At 42.5% G+C, this 16,442-nt stretch overlaps 1 protein-coding gene across 4 annotated transcripts; it reads left to right on the top strand.

The window, feature by feature from the left end:
- Positions 1–488: 488 nt before the first annotated feature.
- Positions 489–16,280, top strand: ZDHHC1 (zDHHC palmitoyltransferase 1). 4 transcript variants are annotated; one of them, XM_081202377.1, is made up of 12 exons: positions 489–773; positions 5,492–5,590; positions 6,720–6,938; positions 7,397–7,572; positions 8,399–8,500; positions 9,441–9,565; positions 9,889–10,047; positions 11,125–11,237; positions 12,633–12,718; positions 13,339–13,432; positions 14,697–14,811; positions 15,668–16,280. In XM_081202377.1, exons 3-12 carry the CDS (start codon positions 6,720–6,722, stop codon positions 16,201–16,203), a joined length of 1,725 nt encoding a protein of 574 aa, XP_081058503.1. In that variant the 5' UTR covers positions 489–773; positions 5,492–5,590; the 3' UTR covers positions 16,204–16,280. The 4 variants fall into 4 exon arrangements, with proteins under 4 accessions (XP_081058503.1, XP_081058505.1, XP_081058502.1 ...); XM_081202379.1 differs by lacking the exon at positions 489–773 and adding an exon at positions 3,197–3,370 and having other exon boundaries at positions 5,494–5,590; positions 13,363–13,432; XM_081202376.1 differs by lacking the exon at positions 489–773 and adding an exon at positions 3,198–3,370 and having other exon boundaries at positions 5,494–5,590.
- Positions 16,281–16,442: the final 162 nt, after the last annotated feature.

Genomic DNA, 16,442 nt, shown 5'->3' with positions numbered 1-16,442 from the left:
AAGGGGAGAGTGGCCTGATTTCTCACAAAACGTGAGAATACTGCCTGAACATCTTGTCTCGTATCTTACATATGCTAGAAACACTCTTAAAAAACAAACAAACTAGGAATGGGGGGGGGGGTTAATCCACCCCATGACCCAAATTGGAAGTATCATCTGGTTACAGAAGGAAAGGGGAACATTGAAGATAAAGAAGAAAGGAAGGATGACATCTGTTCCTTAAAATACAACTTCCCTTGTCTGTCGTCTGATTAAAGCTTGCTAGCCCCGTTCAATGTCTTCCCTTCAGTACCCTCCCCTTCTTCAAGGAAAATACGTACTCCATTATTTCTCTCTGTGTATTTCAATTTTTAAATGGGGTTTTTATTTTGAAGGCTGGATAGGGTGTGGTCTTGCACAGCTTCCACATCGTCACAGGCCAGAAAGGGAGTGGCAACCCACTTGTTTTTAAATATTTTGCACATTAGGTTTCTTCCAGTGTTTTGGATTTACTCCAGTAGCTCTATTTAGAGATTTCTTCATGTTTCCCAGCCAGTCAGTTTCCATCAGTGCTGCTGCCTCAAGAGAGAGAATGGAGTCCAGTACAGCCTAAGTGAAAGAAATGCAGTAATCCAAGAGGGAAGTTGTTGGGTTTTTTCTTCATTTGGGGCCTTTTCTGGTGAAGGTATGCAAGCTTTTGCATTTGACAGAGTGTCCTGGTTTTCAGGCAAAAACGAAGCGTCTGTGTGTATAGCCTTACTGGAGCCACAATGGAAGCTTTTTAGTCATTTAATGTAAGTACAACTTTCAGAATAAATTGTTGAGATAATATGGAACTCTAAAAGCCACTTTTATTGCCTAGGGAAATTGCTCTTTAAAAAAGAAGTTTAAATTCAACATGTTTGTAGATACCAGGTTTTTGAACTCATTTTCTGATTTTGTACAAAAGGAACGAACAAGTATTTTGAGACAGTATTCACACGTGTTGTGTACATGTGGATAACATTCATATATCTACTCTTACCAAATAAGTATTCAGTTTGTAAGAAAAGAAGTGCTAGAGCACAGGTCAGCAACCAGCACTCCAAGTGGCCCCCAATCTCATTTTATGCAGCGTCCATCACCTGAAACTACCCTATTCTTCTGCTTCATCAGAGTTCCTTCCTGTTCTGTTCCTCATTTTTCTTGTGTAAGTGAGTTCCCTCTCCTTTTTTTTCCTATGTAGTTTGAGAACAATTGCATCATTATTTTATTTGATAAACATAAATTGATTTTTTTTAACAACTTTTCCCCTGGTTGTAGGGAAGAGATGATTTTCCTTAGCTATCTGAAAACAAGCTGGTATGCTTCTGCCATACCTGTTTGTATAGCACACTAAAGTAAAAAAGAAATAGATTCACTTTCTTTCCAGAACAATAGCTGTAACAAACAAACATATTCTGTATATCTATTTGAGAGTAATACCATCAAACTCAGTGTGACTTACATCTGAGTAGACTAGCACAGGACTGGGACTTTAATCTGGTGAAAGCTGAATCAGGAGTCTCTATTCCAGATTACTTAATCCAGAACACTCTTTGTCTCTGGCTTTGCCCACTGCCGATGCAACCCCCTTAGGGAGTTACTCTAAAGCTGACCACCCCTGTGCTAGACCACAGAAGTCCTGTCATTTAATTTCAGGTGGGTGGTTGTAGGGGGTGCAAGACTTTCTACAGAAGTTCAGAGGCAACTGTGTCTTTGATATTCTGAGATACACAAGTGACATGGAAGAAAAAGTGTCACTACGTAACAAGAGTCCTGCCGGATCAGGCCAATGGGCCCTCTACTCCAGCATCTTGTTCTCACAGTGGCTAACTAGTTCCCTATGGGAAGCCATAAGCAGGACATAAGCAAGTCTGCTTGTGATTCCCAGCAACTGATATCTCCAACAAAATACTGCCTCCAATATTATGGAGGTAGACCGCAACCATTGTGTGGCTAGTATCCATTATTCTCTATAAATTTGACTTATCTTCTAAACCAACCAAGTTGGAGACCATCACTACAACTTGTGCTAGTGAATTCCATTTATTTAATCAATTTCTATACCAGCTAAACAAAATAAACGGTTTTCAACATGGGTTAAAACATCTTTATAAAATAGCAAATACAAAAAAGAGAGACCATTTTCTGTAAAACACCATTAACAACTGAATAGTGTTTTCTTTTTAGTATCAAAATAAACATAAAAGGAGCAACAAAAGTGCAAGGAGAATTCACAGCCAATGCAGAAAGCAAATAAAGTAATCTTAAAAGATGAGGAAATGAAATATTACAAATGGAAGTTCCCTTGTAGGCAATCAGTGCAATATTGTGGTTAGAGCAGGCATCCCCAAACTCGGCCCTCCAGATGTTTTGGGACTACAGTTCCCATCATCCCTGACCACTGGTCCTGTTAGCTAGGGATGATGGGAGTTATAGTCCCAAAACAGCTGGAGGGCCAAGTTTGGGGATGCCTGGGTTTGAGTGTCAGAGTAGGACCTGGGAGACCAAATCCGTCCTTGACCATGAAGCTCACTGAGTGACCTTGGGCCAGTCACTCACTCTCATCCTCACCTACCCCACAGGGTTGTGGGAATTGGAGGAGGAAAGCTGTATTCCACCTTGAGCTCCTTGAAGGAAGACGTGGGATACAAATGCAATAAATAATAACACAAAAGATAAACAAAAGTATACATTCCAACTTAAAAAACCCCCGCCCCACAGCCATATGACTGACAACTACGTGCTGTGTGAGGAAGCATTTTCTTTTGGTTCTCCTGAATCTTCAGACACTCGGCTTTATTGCATGTCCAGGAGTTCTAATATTACGAGCAGGAGAAGAAACTTTTCTCTTTTGGCACTTTTGGTCCGGAATTGGTGTGCCTTTTGCTTCAAGCTGGAGGCGTTGGTCCCCTCTGTATTTGAAACGAGATTTGTGTGGGGTCGTGAGGAACGAACGAGTCTTCTTTCGAAGCGAGCAGCGTGATAAGGAGCCCGTTGTCCTTCGACGAGCATTAGGACTTTCGGGTGCCCAAAAAAATGAAGCCGCCGGATACGCCCGTGTTTTCGCGGCGAGAGCTGCAGTACCCTGTGCCTGCCAGGAGGGGGCGGGCTACCTGGGGGATAGCTGAGGAAACTGCGAGCGGCAGGGAGAGAGAGGCGGGGCGGGGCTTGGAAGGATGGGGGAGGAGTCGGGCCGCTGCTCTTGCTGTCGCCATGGAGACGGGCCCCGCGGCCTGACCCGCGCCGAGGAGCCTTTGGTCCCGCAGGGCCTGCCCTGAGGAAGGGGGCCCCTCAGCGCCCTCCCGATCCCGGGCATGAGGCGGGTGCGTGGCCGCCCGGAACCGCCACTGAGCTGGGGGGTGGGAAGGTGAGGAGGACGGACTCGGGCCCCCCTTCCCCCGGTGGGTGGGGGTTGAATTTATACAGCCGCCGGAGTGAGGCCTTTCCCGGCCGGGGGAGGGGGGGGGGATCGTGGTTTTCCACGAACCTCTATGGAAGTATGTTTTGGGATGGAGGAAGGGACTCTGCCATCACCGGCGTCTTGGCTTGAGAAGAGCTGGTCTCTCTCTCTCTCTGGCTGCCGAGTTTAAATCTATTTTAATTTTTTAAAAATCTACTTCTGTTTAATTAGTGCTAGAATTATAATAAAAGTTCTACGGAAGTGAATAGCAAGCACGATCCTGTACACGTTTACTCGGAAGTTATGCAGGCAGTTATCTGTGCACACTTTCCTAGGAGTGAGCCCCTTTGATTGGGACACACAGTAGTATAAGTTTGTTTTTTTAATGCTTGTGAGACTTTGAAGACTTAACAAATTTATTATGGCCATAAGCCTTCCTGGACTACAGTCCACTTCATCAGATGGATGAAGTCTTAGTTATCCTGTGTTACAGGTACAGTATAGTTATACACTGGGTGCTTCAAGACAACCTGTTTATTATTCAGTGTTCAGACATCCACATTTATTTTCAAGGAGGCTAGACACTTTCAACCAGAGGTTTTCAACCTTTTTGAGTCCACGGCTCTCTTGATGTTTAACTGAGCTTCCTGGGCACGGCTGGACCGTGTAGCATGTTGAGAACTGAAAATGCAAGTTTTCCATTATTTGTGCTTTCCTTCCACTGACTGGCTTTTTCCTAAATCCTATTTGAGGCATTTGGACAGTTGTGATTTATGAACTGACACTTTAATTTCTCCATACTAGTAGCCTCTGAACATCTCTTGATATACTACACCTAATTTTCTAAGGCATGGGCTGCTGTTTCTCTGAAAGGTGCCTCAGTTTTCACTTTTCAGAACTTGGAAAGGCATGTGGAAAAATAACTCCCCTTCTTCCCACCTTGGAGACAATATGTTTGCTTCCAGTTCCAACCAACCAGATCACTATATTTCCTTCCTCAATTAGCCTTTGATAACTTTTAAACACCCACTTACCAGCTAGTTCTTACTAAGGTGGTAGACAGTGTTCAAAACTCTCATTGTTCTAGGCACATTTTGCGACAGGGAATTTCATTAGTGTGAGCAGTTTCTGAGCTCTGGGCACAGTACTACCTGTGCTTCTGTTAAGTGCTGTCTAGCAGAGCTATAGATTTATATATTTTTGTCTCCTTAATCATCTGCTGTGATTCATAATAATATGAATGTTTACAACACTTTCTTTTAATCCTCACAACAATCCTGTAAAACAGTCTAATATTACTATCTCTGTTTTCCAAATGAAGAAGTCTGGATCAGAAAAAAAATAGCTTCTCTAAACCCATCTAGTGCGTACATGATTGAGATCAGATTTTAACTAGAGACATCCAGACAATACTACATACTACACAAGCTTTCTGTGGTTGCCACTTGAGACTCTTTCTCTTTCAAAATTTTTTTGCAGTCCCTGACTACGAAAATTTGGGTGTTGTGTATTTGAGTATTGTGAGCACACGTGTGCAGTCCTTGTGTTGTAGTGTGTATTTATAAGAAAGTGTCTAGGAGACCTGGCAATACACTAGTGTTGTGTTCCCTAGGGAGTGGCATCAAAAGTCACTCCTCTGCCAATGCATAAAATCAGTTGCTTTAGCCTCTGCTTAAAAAAAACAACAAAAAACCTCTGTTAAAGGAGAATCATGAATTTTCACCTCTTGTAGAAGTGTCTGTTGTGTTCCAGTTTCACCAGCCAAAGCAGACAGTGGATAGCTTGCGTCTTTTTAGCTTTTGTAGTTCAGCTAGTTTCATATATTGGAGAATGAAGTGGGCTTTGCTTTGCAATAAAGGATGACCTATTTGGTGGGCTTTTCCATCACACCTGTCTTCACCAGATGAAATGGGTCAAAAAGTACCCAACAAAAGATACAAAATTGTTTTTAAAAACAGTATTACTTAAAATGTAAAGTATCATTTTTATATTGAAGGCTTTGGCACAGAAGCCTTCATGTATCATATTTTTTCAAAAGATTGTTTTTGATATTATTTAATCCTGCTAATTTACTCTGACTATCTACAGAGAAAAGGACTGTGGGCCTTATGAGAACATTTTAAGAGCTACATGATCAGATTAAAGGAGCCTGCACTGAGAAACTGAGGCCACCATCTTGAGGCTGGGGTAAGGGAAGCCTCCATGACTTCTGCAACTTTTATAGTCTTCCATGGCCTTGGGCTACTCCAGGTTACACACCCCTTGTGAAGCTTAGAGTTTTCATGTGATGTCTTTGTTTGTAATAAATATCAAGTAAGGGTGCTTATATTAGATTTGTGCAGAAGACAAAATAGCTGAACTTGTGGAGATAATCCAGTCCTCCTCTTCCCTCTGTTTGCTTGTCAAAGTACTTAGCATAAATGCAGAAAGTCATTAGACATACATACTGGTTAAAGGCAGACATATGGACAGGGGAGGGAAAACTTTGCTTCAGAACTACTTATGTTTGGTGAGATATGTTTCCACAGTGCACTAAAACACACATACTCATTTAGCTACGGGGGTTGGGATGCAAAGCATTACACAGTGCTCACCTAGAGCAATAGCACACTTGGCAACATTGCACCTATCTCAATGCCTAACAGTATAACAGATGTAACCTTTAGACCTGGTCTAAGCAAACCTCCAAAGAGACAAGGGAAGCTGCAGTATTGTCTTATGGGGTGGTCTTTTTATTATTTATTTATTTCATAATTTTTATACACTGCTTGCTTTTTAAAAACCTCCAAGTGGTTTACAGAACAATAACGTTATCAGTAGAAACCGTTAAAAGCAACTGTTTGAAACGTTTTTTAAAAAAAAATCAGCAATAAACTAAACAGATTAAAACACATGAACATTCTACAAATCAGGTTGGGCTTGTCTGAAGAAAACTGTGTTTAGCAGGCACTGAAAAGAGGACAGTGAAGATGTCTGCCTGATGTCAATAGGCAGGAGGTTCCAAAGTGTGGGTCCTGCCAGACTTAAAGATCCATTTTCTACAAATGTAGAACAAATTATATTATGTGGCACCTGCAACAGTGCCAATTCCGCAGATCAAAGTAGTCAAGTGGGTATATTTGGGCAATGCAATTGATCTTTCAGATAAATAAAGCTACACAAGCTGTGGCACGTTATGTTGCCACCTCTCTGGTGTTTAGACAGGCCTTTTCTGCACAGTAAGCTTTGACTGAGAGAGGTTTTATCCCTGTAAAATTTGTCTTCTGGGCCTCTTTCAAGAAAGCATTTTCTCATTTTTCTTTTCTGCTTCTGGTAGATGAACATCTGCAATAAACCACCTAATAAGACAGCACCGGAGAAGAGTGATGAAGCAGCTCATGAGGTCCAGTCCCAGCATGCCCGGAGAAATGGCTGGAGCTGGCCTCCACATCCATTCCAGTTTGTTGCTTGGCTGCTCTACCTCTTCTTTGCAGTGGTTGGCTTTGGTGTCCTTGTGCCACTCCTGCCTGCGCACTGGGTTCCTGCTGGGTATATTGTATCCTTACATGTTGATGTTTCAGCATAGTATTGCAAATACAGCTGTCACAATTACTGGTGAGGTTATTTAGGAATGGTAGAAAACCTTTAGTGAGCAGAATCACTGAGTGTTCCTCTCGTTCAGACTGCAATTACTTTACTGCAATTTGTAGGATTGTTGCATTTGAGTAATATCTTACGCTTTCTGAAAGAATAAATGCAATTTTCTGTACACTAATGGCTCATGCCCTTTTGCTGTGTCCTTTTGCTCTCAAAGCTGCCCACATCCCTTGTTAATTTTACTTCTCCTGTGCCTTTGTGAATGAATGGTAATTTGAATCCTTTGACTCACTTGGTGACAAAAGAGACCTTTTTCTTAACTGAAGAGATTAAAAACTGATATTTTGCCCGCTTAAATGGGACCCTGAAAATGAGAAGTATATTTGTAGAGACAACCCTTAACTGTGTCCACTTCAGTGTCCCGGAGTGTTTTTTCTCTGCCATCTAGTAGTTCATCTTACAGCAGTTTCTATTGACCCAGCTGATGACGGTGTGCGAGAGAAGAATTACCAGGGGCCACTCACTACTTTCAATCGAAGCCAGCATGCTCACGTCATTGAAAACCGCCACTGTCACATCTGTGATGTCAATGTGTAAGTAATAGTCTTTCTCTTCCTTGTGTTTTCTGTAAGTTTATTGCATTGAATCCTCTCACAGACAGCAGTCAAGTATTGGAAATATCAGATGAAGCATATGTGTAATAGTTGTGGAGCTATATTCTACCTTCATTGGAGAACTGGAGATTTATTGAGCACAAGGCTGTCAACTAAATACCCATTTGTAGTTCCAGAAGCAGTTCAGTCCTTAATTTTTCCTCAGTTCAAGTTATGGAAACAAATACTGCCAGGGCAATGATTTTTCCTGTTGGTAGGGTCCTGTGTTTTTGTTGTTGCTTCATTTCACTGGAAGCCAGTGGCTCTGCTACATTGGTGGCAGGAAGTCATGGACAGCGCAATAACCACCAGCACCATTGTGTTTGTGCGTTGGACACAGTGGTTAGGTAGGGATTTTGGCTTGCCCAACATACTCGCCTTTCAGTATTTTTATTGTAGCATTAAGAGAGAGGCTAGAATGATCTTGCTCAGGTGTGCTGGCAGGAAGCATAAAAGTCAACAGCAATTAAGAAAAGAGCAATGGTCTTGTGCTGCTTCATTGCATTTAAGTGGGAGTTGCATTGTTGCAAAATATATAAGTAGGCTCAATTGGGTTTGTAGCCTGAGAGAAAGAAACAGGAGGAGAAAGAGAGTGTGTAATGTTGGTCTTTAGTAGACTTAGGTGTGCTATTCTTCCCCTTTTCTTTGTGTTTTAGGCATCTAACGTAGCATCCCAGACTGTGAGAGGCATGAGCAACAAACTGTAATTAGTTCTGTTTTGCAGGTTTTATCCATTCTAACATGAACATTCCTTTCTTATTGTTAGGAGCTCCAGATCAAAGCACTGTGGGACCTGCAACAAGTGTGTGTGTGGATTTGATCATCACTGCATGTGGCTCAACAACTGTGTGGGAGAGAGGAACTATTGGTATGGGTCATGTCTTTCACAGCATTAATCCACACAAACAAAGCTACTGTGCAAGACTGCTGAATCATCCCTGTGCCTTGTGCTTCAGCCACTATTGTCCAAATACCTAGTTTCTCTCCTTTTCAAAATTACAGCATACTCCATACAAATCAGAGAGCACCCTTAAGTTTGCAGCCAGAATTGCATGCCTACTTCTTCAGTAGCTTTTAAAAGGGAGCACAGATTAGAACTTATTTAGCCAAATATTAGGGATCTCTGTCCAAATGCTTATTTTGAACCCTAACTCAAACAGCTGGACATAGAACTCACTTTCTTGCTCTGTTCCTTCTGGCTACTGAAGGTTAAGCTTTGTCCTCTTTTAGTAGCTCTGAAGTAGGTGGTGCCAACCTTTTTTGGCATGTGTGTCACAAGTCAAACTTAAATTAGGATAGAGTTCTGTAGTGTGTGCCACAGTACATGCACATCCCTCTGGCCTTTGAGGCAAAAAAAATTTCCCAACTTCGCTTATACACTGATGTGGTCTGAGCAGACAATGATTGACCAGGAAAGGGATCTAAGGGTCATGGTGGATAGTTCAATAAAAACACAAATCCAGTGTGCATTAGCTATAAAAATACGAATTCCATGTTTGGGGTCATTAGGAACAGAATTGAAAACAAAACTGCCATATCATAATGCTGTTATACAAATCTATGGTGTGACCTCTCGGAGTGCCATGTTCTGGGAATGGACTTTCAAAAAGGATGTTGTAGAGCAGGAAAAAGTTGCATGAGCAACTCTCTTATGAGGAAAGACCATAACATTGGGGGCTTTTTAGTTTAGAAAGAAAAGCAAGTTGTATAAAATTATGAATGGTATGGAGAAAGTAGATGGGAAGAACCTTCTTCCTCTCATAATGCTAGACAGAGTAGTGCTAACTGACCTTCTATTTCCTTGGCAGGCTTTTTCTGAACAGCGTGATATCTGCCATCCTAGGCCTTCTCCTAATCCTACTCATTGCTTGCTACGTTTTTGTGGAGTTCTTCCTTAACCCCATGAGACTGCGCACAGACCAGCACTTTGAAGGTATCAACCCACACTCTGCATGAGGAACTGTCTCAATGTGAACACTTTGTTCAACTAGGTTCCCTCACGGAGCACCTCTAATGATTAAGTATCCCAATTATCATACACTATTACAGCATTCTATGATCAAGAGCGGCATGATGCAATTTCTTAAATAGTTAACATCTATAAAGAGATGCTCAAGCTCAAAGTTTCTTAGAAATTGTTCTCTTTGATCTGAGCAGCAAAGGTATTTTGCACTTTCTCAGTATCACTCCCCTTCAGATGTTCCATGGCTCCAGACTTGGCTTCAGTTTCCTTATTTGCATAATTCTGTTTTCTAGGCCTGAAGAACCAGACGGATGTGTGGTTTGTGTTCCTTCCTGCTGCTCCCATTGAGACACAAGGACCTGCCATTTTGGGTTTGACTGGGGTTCTGATTCTCCTGGGGCTGCTGACTCTGTTCCTGTTGGGTCACCTGCTGATCTTCCACATTTACCTCAGTAGGTATCACTTTTTATCCTGCAGTTCATGTTAATTGGGAACCCCCGCTGTGCACATGCTGTGTAAGGAGCAACTGGGATATGTTTTCTATTGTCTATATAAATACTCTGCCGAGACTATAAAAAGAAGTAAGTATTTGCACACGGGCTTCCAATCTAAGGCACAATACAAAAGGAAAAGGAAATGAGAGAAGAGAAAAGACAAGCAAATTCAGATACTAAGTCTTAGAAGAAGAGTTTGGATTTGATATCCCGCCTTTCACTCCCCTTCAGGAATCTCAAAGCGGCTAACAATCTCCTTTTCCCTTCCTCCCCCACAACAAACACTCTGTGAGGTGAGTTGGGCTGAGAGACGTCAAAGAAGTGTGACTGGCCCAAGGTCACCCAGCAGCTGCATGTGGAGGAGTGGAGACTCGAACCCAGTTCACCAGATTACGAGACTACCGCTCTGAACCACCACACCACACTGGCTCTTAAAGTTACATAATTCCTCTTATAAGTGACCAGCTGAACTGGCCGCTGAGGAGGCAGTTTTGGGAGAAGAGAAGCTAAATAGCAGTTGGTCCCAGCTAAGCTGATGTAGTTGGTCTCTCTTCTCTCTGCTCAGATTCATCTTACTCTTCTTAGCATTTTTATTCCAACAGTTGTCTGCTTCCATTCCCCAGTGGTTGAGTGTGTGTCTATCCTGAATTTCAGATGGTGGGGTAGTAATAAGCAGAATGGCAATTGTACCTTCCCATTCAAATATCTTTCTAAAGTGTGAATGCAGCTGAAGGTGAAGGTGGCTGGGGCATACATTCACTTATGATCTGGATAAGTCTGGATAGACAGTGGAGTTCATAGTACTCTCCTAACACAGTTATCCAAGGACCACCCATGATTGCTTTGTTTGGATTGGAGTATTTTGCATGCAGTGTTTACTTAACTCTTTGATTTAACAATGAAAAATGTATTATTTATTGAGAACCAATAAGGAGAATGTTGGTTAATAATTTTGAGCTTTTCCACCTTTATTCATGCAGTGCCTGAGCTGGCAGATTTTCTATCATTTAATTCTTCTTTTTTCCGTTTCATTAGTGTGGCATCGATTGACCACCTACGAATACATTGTGCAGCAACGCCCCCCTCAGGAGATGAAGGATCCTGTCAAGCAGCTAGAATCCTGCCCTCCTCAAGTGAGGCCTATTCAGGTATTGCAGGGGTGACCAACCTGTGACCTATGGGCTGGATCTGACCTGACAAGGCACACAGAGTAGTTTGCTGGCTCCTGCAGCTTATCTTCCAGTCTCAGCATGGTAGCACCCATTACTGAGATTGAGAGTCAAAGTGCTCTGCCTGCTCTTTAGAGGTGAAGTGTAAAAGGCAGCACTGTGGTGGTGGTGTTTTAAAACCTACACTGGGAATGTATTTAAAATCTTAGCATAAAATGTCTTTCTCTCAAGAGCTGGCAAAGCTGCTTTCTGCAGGGATCGGGGAAATCAGTTGGGCAGCTGATCCTATTGATGCCCCACACCTGGCATCAGGTTTGGATGAAATGACCTTGTGGGCCCAATTGGGACCCATGCCAAGCCAAGTTGCACCCATAGTCCTGGGATTTCCCAACCCTGATATAGATAGAAAAATCTCCTTTAACTCAATGTTTCTAGCAGAGGGCATTGATTTGGTTTATATAAACGATCCTTATATTTGGATCATTTAATACTGACCAAATTATTCTTTTAAGAGAAACACAGCATTTACAACTTTTTAAAAAAGAATAATTTTAAAAATAATTTTAATAAGAATTAAAAAAAAAATTATTCTCATGCAGCATATGCTTGATCAATCCTGTCTTGGAATGTATAGACAGTATTCATATTGACAATAAATTCAGTTGTACAATTTAAAGAAATCATCCATTCCAAGTGGATTTTGTGCACTTTGGGTACAACGTGATCTTCCATAGTCTCTCAGTGCTGCATGGTGAGAAACAGTTTAGCTTGCATACTCAAATCTAGCTTTGAGCTGAATTTCAAATATGCAAGAAACTTATGCAGAAACTTGTGCAGACTAAAACCAAGCTGTCAAAAGGAGGTGCAAGCCATGATTTGAACATGGCATTAATAGGGAGCTAGTGACATTTAAATGAAGTGATTGATAGTGTTGGTGCTCAACTAAACACAACATAATTTTATATAGTTCATAAACTATTGCCCAAGCCTTTCATATTTTTATCATCTAAAATACAACTAGAAAAAAATGAACTATATGCAAGTGGCTCTCATTTTTATTTTGGTTGAGATTTTTTAAGATGTTGCAATCTATGCATGTTTACTTGGGAACAAACCCCATGGAACATACTGGGACCTCCTTCTGGGAAAATATATTATAGGACCAAGCTTTTAAAAAGTATTGATGATGTTGAAATCTACAGGTACCTGAGCTAAATAACCAAATGTTCCTTCCTTGCCCCACAGTATGGAGGCATTTGTAGAAACAGGATTTTACAGTAATTTTGACTTACAATAAAGAGAGGGAAACTAACTTGCCAGGATGCCTGGGTTGTTCACTTGCCTCTGTTTTAAAATACCTCTTGCACGTTTCAGGAAATGCAGTTTTATGTAGGAAGCCTTGGATATACCAATCCTGAGATCCAGGTGGAAGACTCTACAGGATTAGCATCTGGGAAAGAGTGAGTTAAACTGATGCCAAGTTTCTTTTCATATAACTGAGCTTATCTAGAAGCTGTTCTAGAGTCACAGCAGGTAATTTAATGAAGTCACTCTGAGGGGAGGAAAAATTAGCACTTCCAGTTTTTCCAGGCATCTGAGGTGTCATAACACCATTCTCAATGTACATAATCTCATAGGTGTAAGTAGAGAGGTTAGCTGTTTGTGTGAATGGGCTATAAGAGAAGTTTCCCTGTGTATAAATGTTACTAAAGGGACACATGGAGCAACTTTTATCAAAGCATTTCCTCAAATTATGGAAAAGAGATTAAATACAAATTATAATATTAAGATGAAATATACAGAAATTCTCCACGTTGCAAATGGATTTCACATGAAGAGGAAAATTATGTTAACCTATTTTAATTTACATGGTGTAACATTTTTATTTTGTTACTTGTTTTTGTATTTTTAAAAAAGCAAAAACTGAAGGCGTTTCTTCTTTCTGAAGAAATTCTGGGAGGTCAGACTAGAACTCCAGTAGCAAAGGCTTGATGGGCTGACAAAGGAGGTGAAGCTTTTATCTGTTGCAATGTAGATGGATTGGTATGTAAGAAATCAGCACTGCCTGTTCTGTTTTCAGCCTAACCAAGTTCTGCATTCGCAGCGATGGCTCAGACACCAAGCTCATCCTCACCCCTGAGCAATCAGAGGTGCAAGATGGAGACCAGCCACAGGTGAGAGATAGAGCTGTGAATTCTAGCTTTTGTGCTGGGGCTGTGCTGCTGCGCCTGATCTTGGGGCATAAGACATCATGCCACACTTCCTTTTTCATCTGCAGCTGTTATCATTCACAGCTGAACTTGTATCCTTGACATCTTCCCTTCTGTGGTTAGTGGCCCTTTATTTGCTTGTATCCTTCCATTGAAGCAAAATTACAAAGTTCATACTTTGATGGTAGTATGAGGAATGGGGTTCTGAATGCTCTTAAACTGAAAGCATTGTTGTACTGAGGCTAAATATGAAAAGGGTCAGATGTGCACTTTCTCCTTCTTTTCCATGTTTTATGGGAAATCATCTCTCATTCTGAGGGTATTTATTATTTTATTTTTAAAATTGTATACCACTTAACTGTAAAAAAACAATAACCCTCCTCTAGGCAGTTCACACACACACACACACAGAGAGAGAGAGAGAGAGAGAGAGAGAGAGAGAGGCTGAAAAATAGTGACTGGCCCAAGATTACTGAGTAAGCTTCATGGCTGAGAAGAGATTTGAACCTGAATCTCCCAAGCCCCAGACCAACATTCTAATGTCTACATCACACTGACTCTCAATCATCAGTTATAAAACTATTTTAAAATGGAAGGAAGTGGTGCTAGTTTGATACCTACAACCTTGCTCATTGTTTTACTTTTTATCTCTCCTCCCTCCTTCCTTAAAGGGGCTCAGTGGGACCACATTGTTCTTTGCCCTTGCTCACTGCCCCCCCCCCCATCCTCAGAGTGACTGCTCCTAGGCCACCCTGCAAGTTTCAAGCTCAGTGGGAATTTTAACTCTGGTCATCCAGGTCCTTCTTTGTCACTCTAATCTGGGATTGGCTAACCACCCAAAGCATTTTTCCCTGCCTCCAAGTCCCCATCTGTTGTGGCAGTTGCAAAGCCATTGTTGTTTTTTGTTTCTCTCTGCTCAGCCCACTCCCTATTGGAAACACAACTCACTTCCTCCCTGGTCATCAGATTAATCATTTTATGAGCAGGAAGGGAGTGATAACACTCCCTCTTCAGTTGATCGGCACAGATCAGCTGAAGCAGGAGGCTGTGTGATTATTCCCATGAGTGTAGCATGAGAGTGTATTTTGGCCACACCACTGGCATTCAACCCCAGTGGGCTGGCCAAGGGTGAATCTGGGCCTCAGGCCACTAAAAGATTAGCCACCCCTCCTCTAACCATTAAAATTGCAATGATTTTAAGCAGATTTGTCTTGTTGTGTAACTTCAGAAAAAGAAGAAGAAGAAAAGGAGAAAGAAGTTGCATAAGGTCCCCTCTTCTGTGTCAGAAGAAAGATCCAAGATGGCTGATGGCCCATGGTCCTCTCTTCCAGCTTTACAACCAGGTAAAAGGAAAAGGTGGAGAGAGACAGAAGTAGAAAGTATTTGAATAGAGTTTTTGGGGTCATGAATGGTGTATGAAGGCAGGCATTTTCTCTTCCTTCATCATTGCACAGCCTCTAAACATTGGAGCATTTCTTCTCAGCAGCAGAAACCATATAACTCTTATTATCACATGTGACCACTAGCTGACCAATCAGTAGATTCCAGATTTAACTGCAGAGCTGCCACCTCTCCTTTCTCTAGATCACTTCTTTCTACATGCTCTAAACATACATGTACTGGAGCTCTGTTCTGTTTGCCTCTTGGCCTTTCTTGTGGAACAGGGGTGGTGGATAGGATCCAGCTGCTGGGCCTGATCCTGAGTTCCCCTGAGTATGCTAGGTGGGCAAGGTGGCCTACCTGTCAGTTCCTGTCAGTCATCAGGTGATGCAACAGAACTTACTAGTGTAAATGCTGGTCAGTACTTAAAGCAAACCCCTCTTTGTGTGGGGATTGGCTGCACTGTAGAGTTCCTAATTGAAACATGCCAGTTGGGAATTCAGAAGCACAGCCAATCCCTGCAAGGCTTGTTGTCACCACCAATCAGGTGATTGATGCTGATGGCAAGCCTCACTTGCCAAGGAACAATCAGGGGCACACTTTAAGGTTTCCAATTATTGATTTGCAGCCACATCTCTACCTGCCCACATCTGCTACCACATATAAGGTCATGTGTGGTTTGTGGAAGATGTCTTCACAGGGCATATTACGAGCCCTTCCAGACTTAATTTGGTCTGTGGTCTGGAGGTTCCCTGCTGTTGCTGCTGAAGGAGGGAAATATCATTTCCTAACACCCTCTTCCTCCTCTTATGTTTGCAGAACTTTCCATCACAGGTGCCACCTCCTCAACATCCTCGTCCTCCAGCCTTCGCCTTCCCATGCCGGCTGCCCCTCCCAAAATAGTCACACCCACAGGCAGCAACGGTCCCGTCCAGGCCGCAGGTCCTCCAGCTGACTACCATTCCGAGTCAGCCGAGTCCATGGATGAGATCCCCGTGGCTCAGACGCGTCTGGGGAGCAGTGCCCCAAATGCAGCTTCCCAGAGCAACGCTCGGCATCTCCCCTTCCCCACCGTCCACTCCAGAGGGGGAGGAGAGAAGCACCAGAACACCACGCACAACCCAAAAGACAAGAACTGTCAGCCACCTGCAGGGCAGCGGGTGGAAGAGCTGGAACTGTCTCCTAAGATCCCAACCATCTTTGTGAGCAAAAGCAGTGGGGAGCCACCTGTCCCCAAACCCTGGTCTGGTGAAACATCATTTGAACCCCCCCACAGAAAATGCTCCAGTAAACGGCACGTGGATGATCAGGACTGCCACGTATGGGACTCAACCACCAGTTCAACTGCAGCTTAGACATCCTAAGAGCCAAGGCAGAAGAAGGGATGTGTGGGCTGCTCACTCTCCAAATATATTCATGTTCAAGGATTTAATCTTGAGTCATCTGTCTTGCTCTCTGGAGCTGGCTGGTCATGGCTCCTTGTTAACCTGCCTTTTGTGGATAGGGGAGAGGGCTTATTCCATCATCTTTGTAGCTTTTGCAGGGAAGTCATTTTGCCTTTGAAGGCCAACAGAATTGTAGAAATCTGCTCCTG

This window comes from Podarcis bocagei, assembly GCF_964188305.1.
Source record: "Podarcis bocagei genome assembly, chromosome: 7".
Taxonomy (NCBI): Eukaryota; Metazoa; Chordata; class Lepidosauria; order Squamata; family Lacertidae; genus Podarcis; species Podarcis bocagei.
Note: the sequence above shows the minus strand (reverse complement) of the source record. Positions and strands in the feature narration are given on the sequence as shown.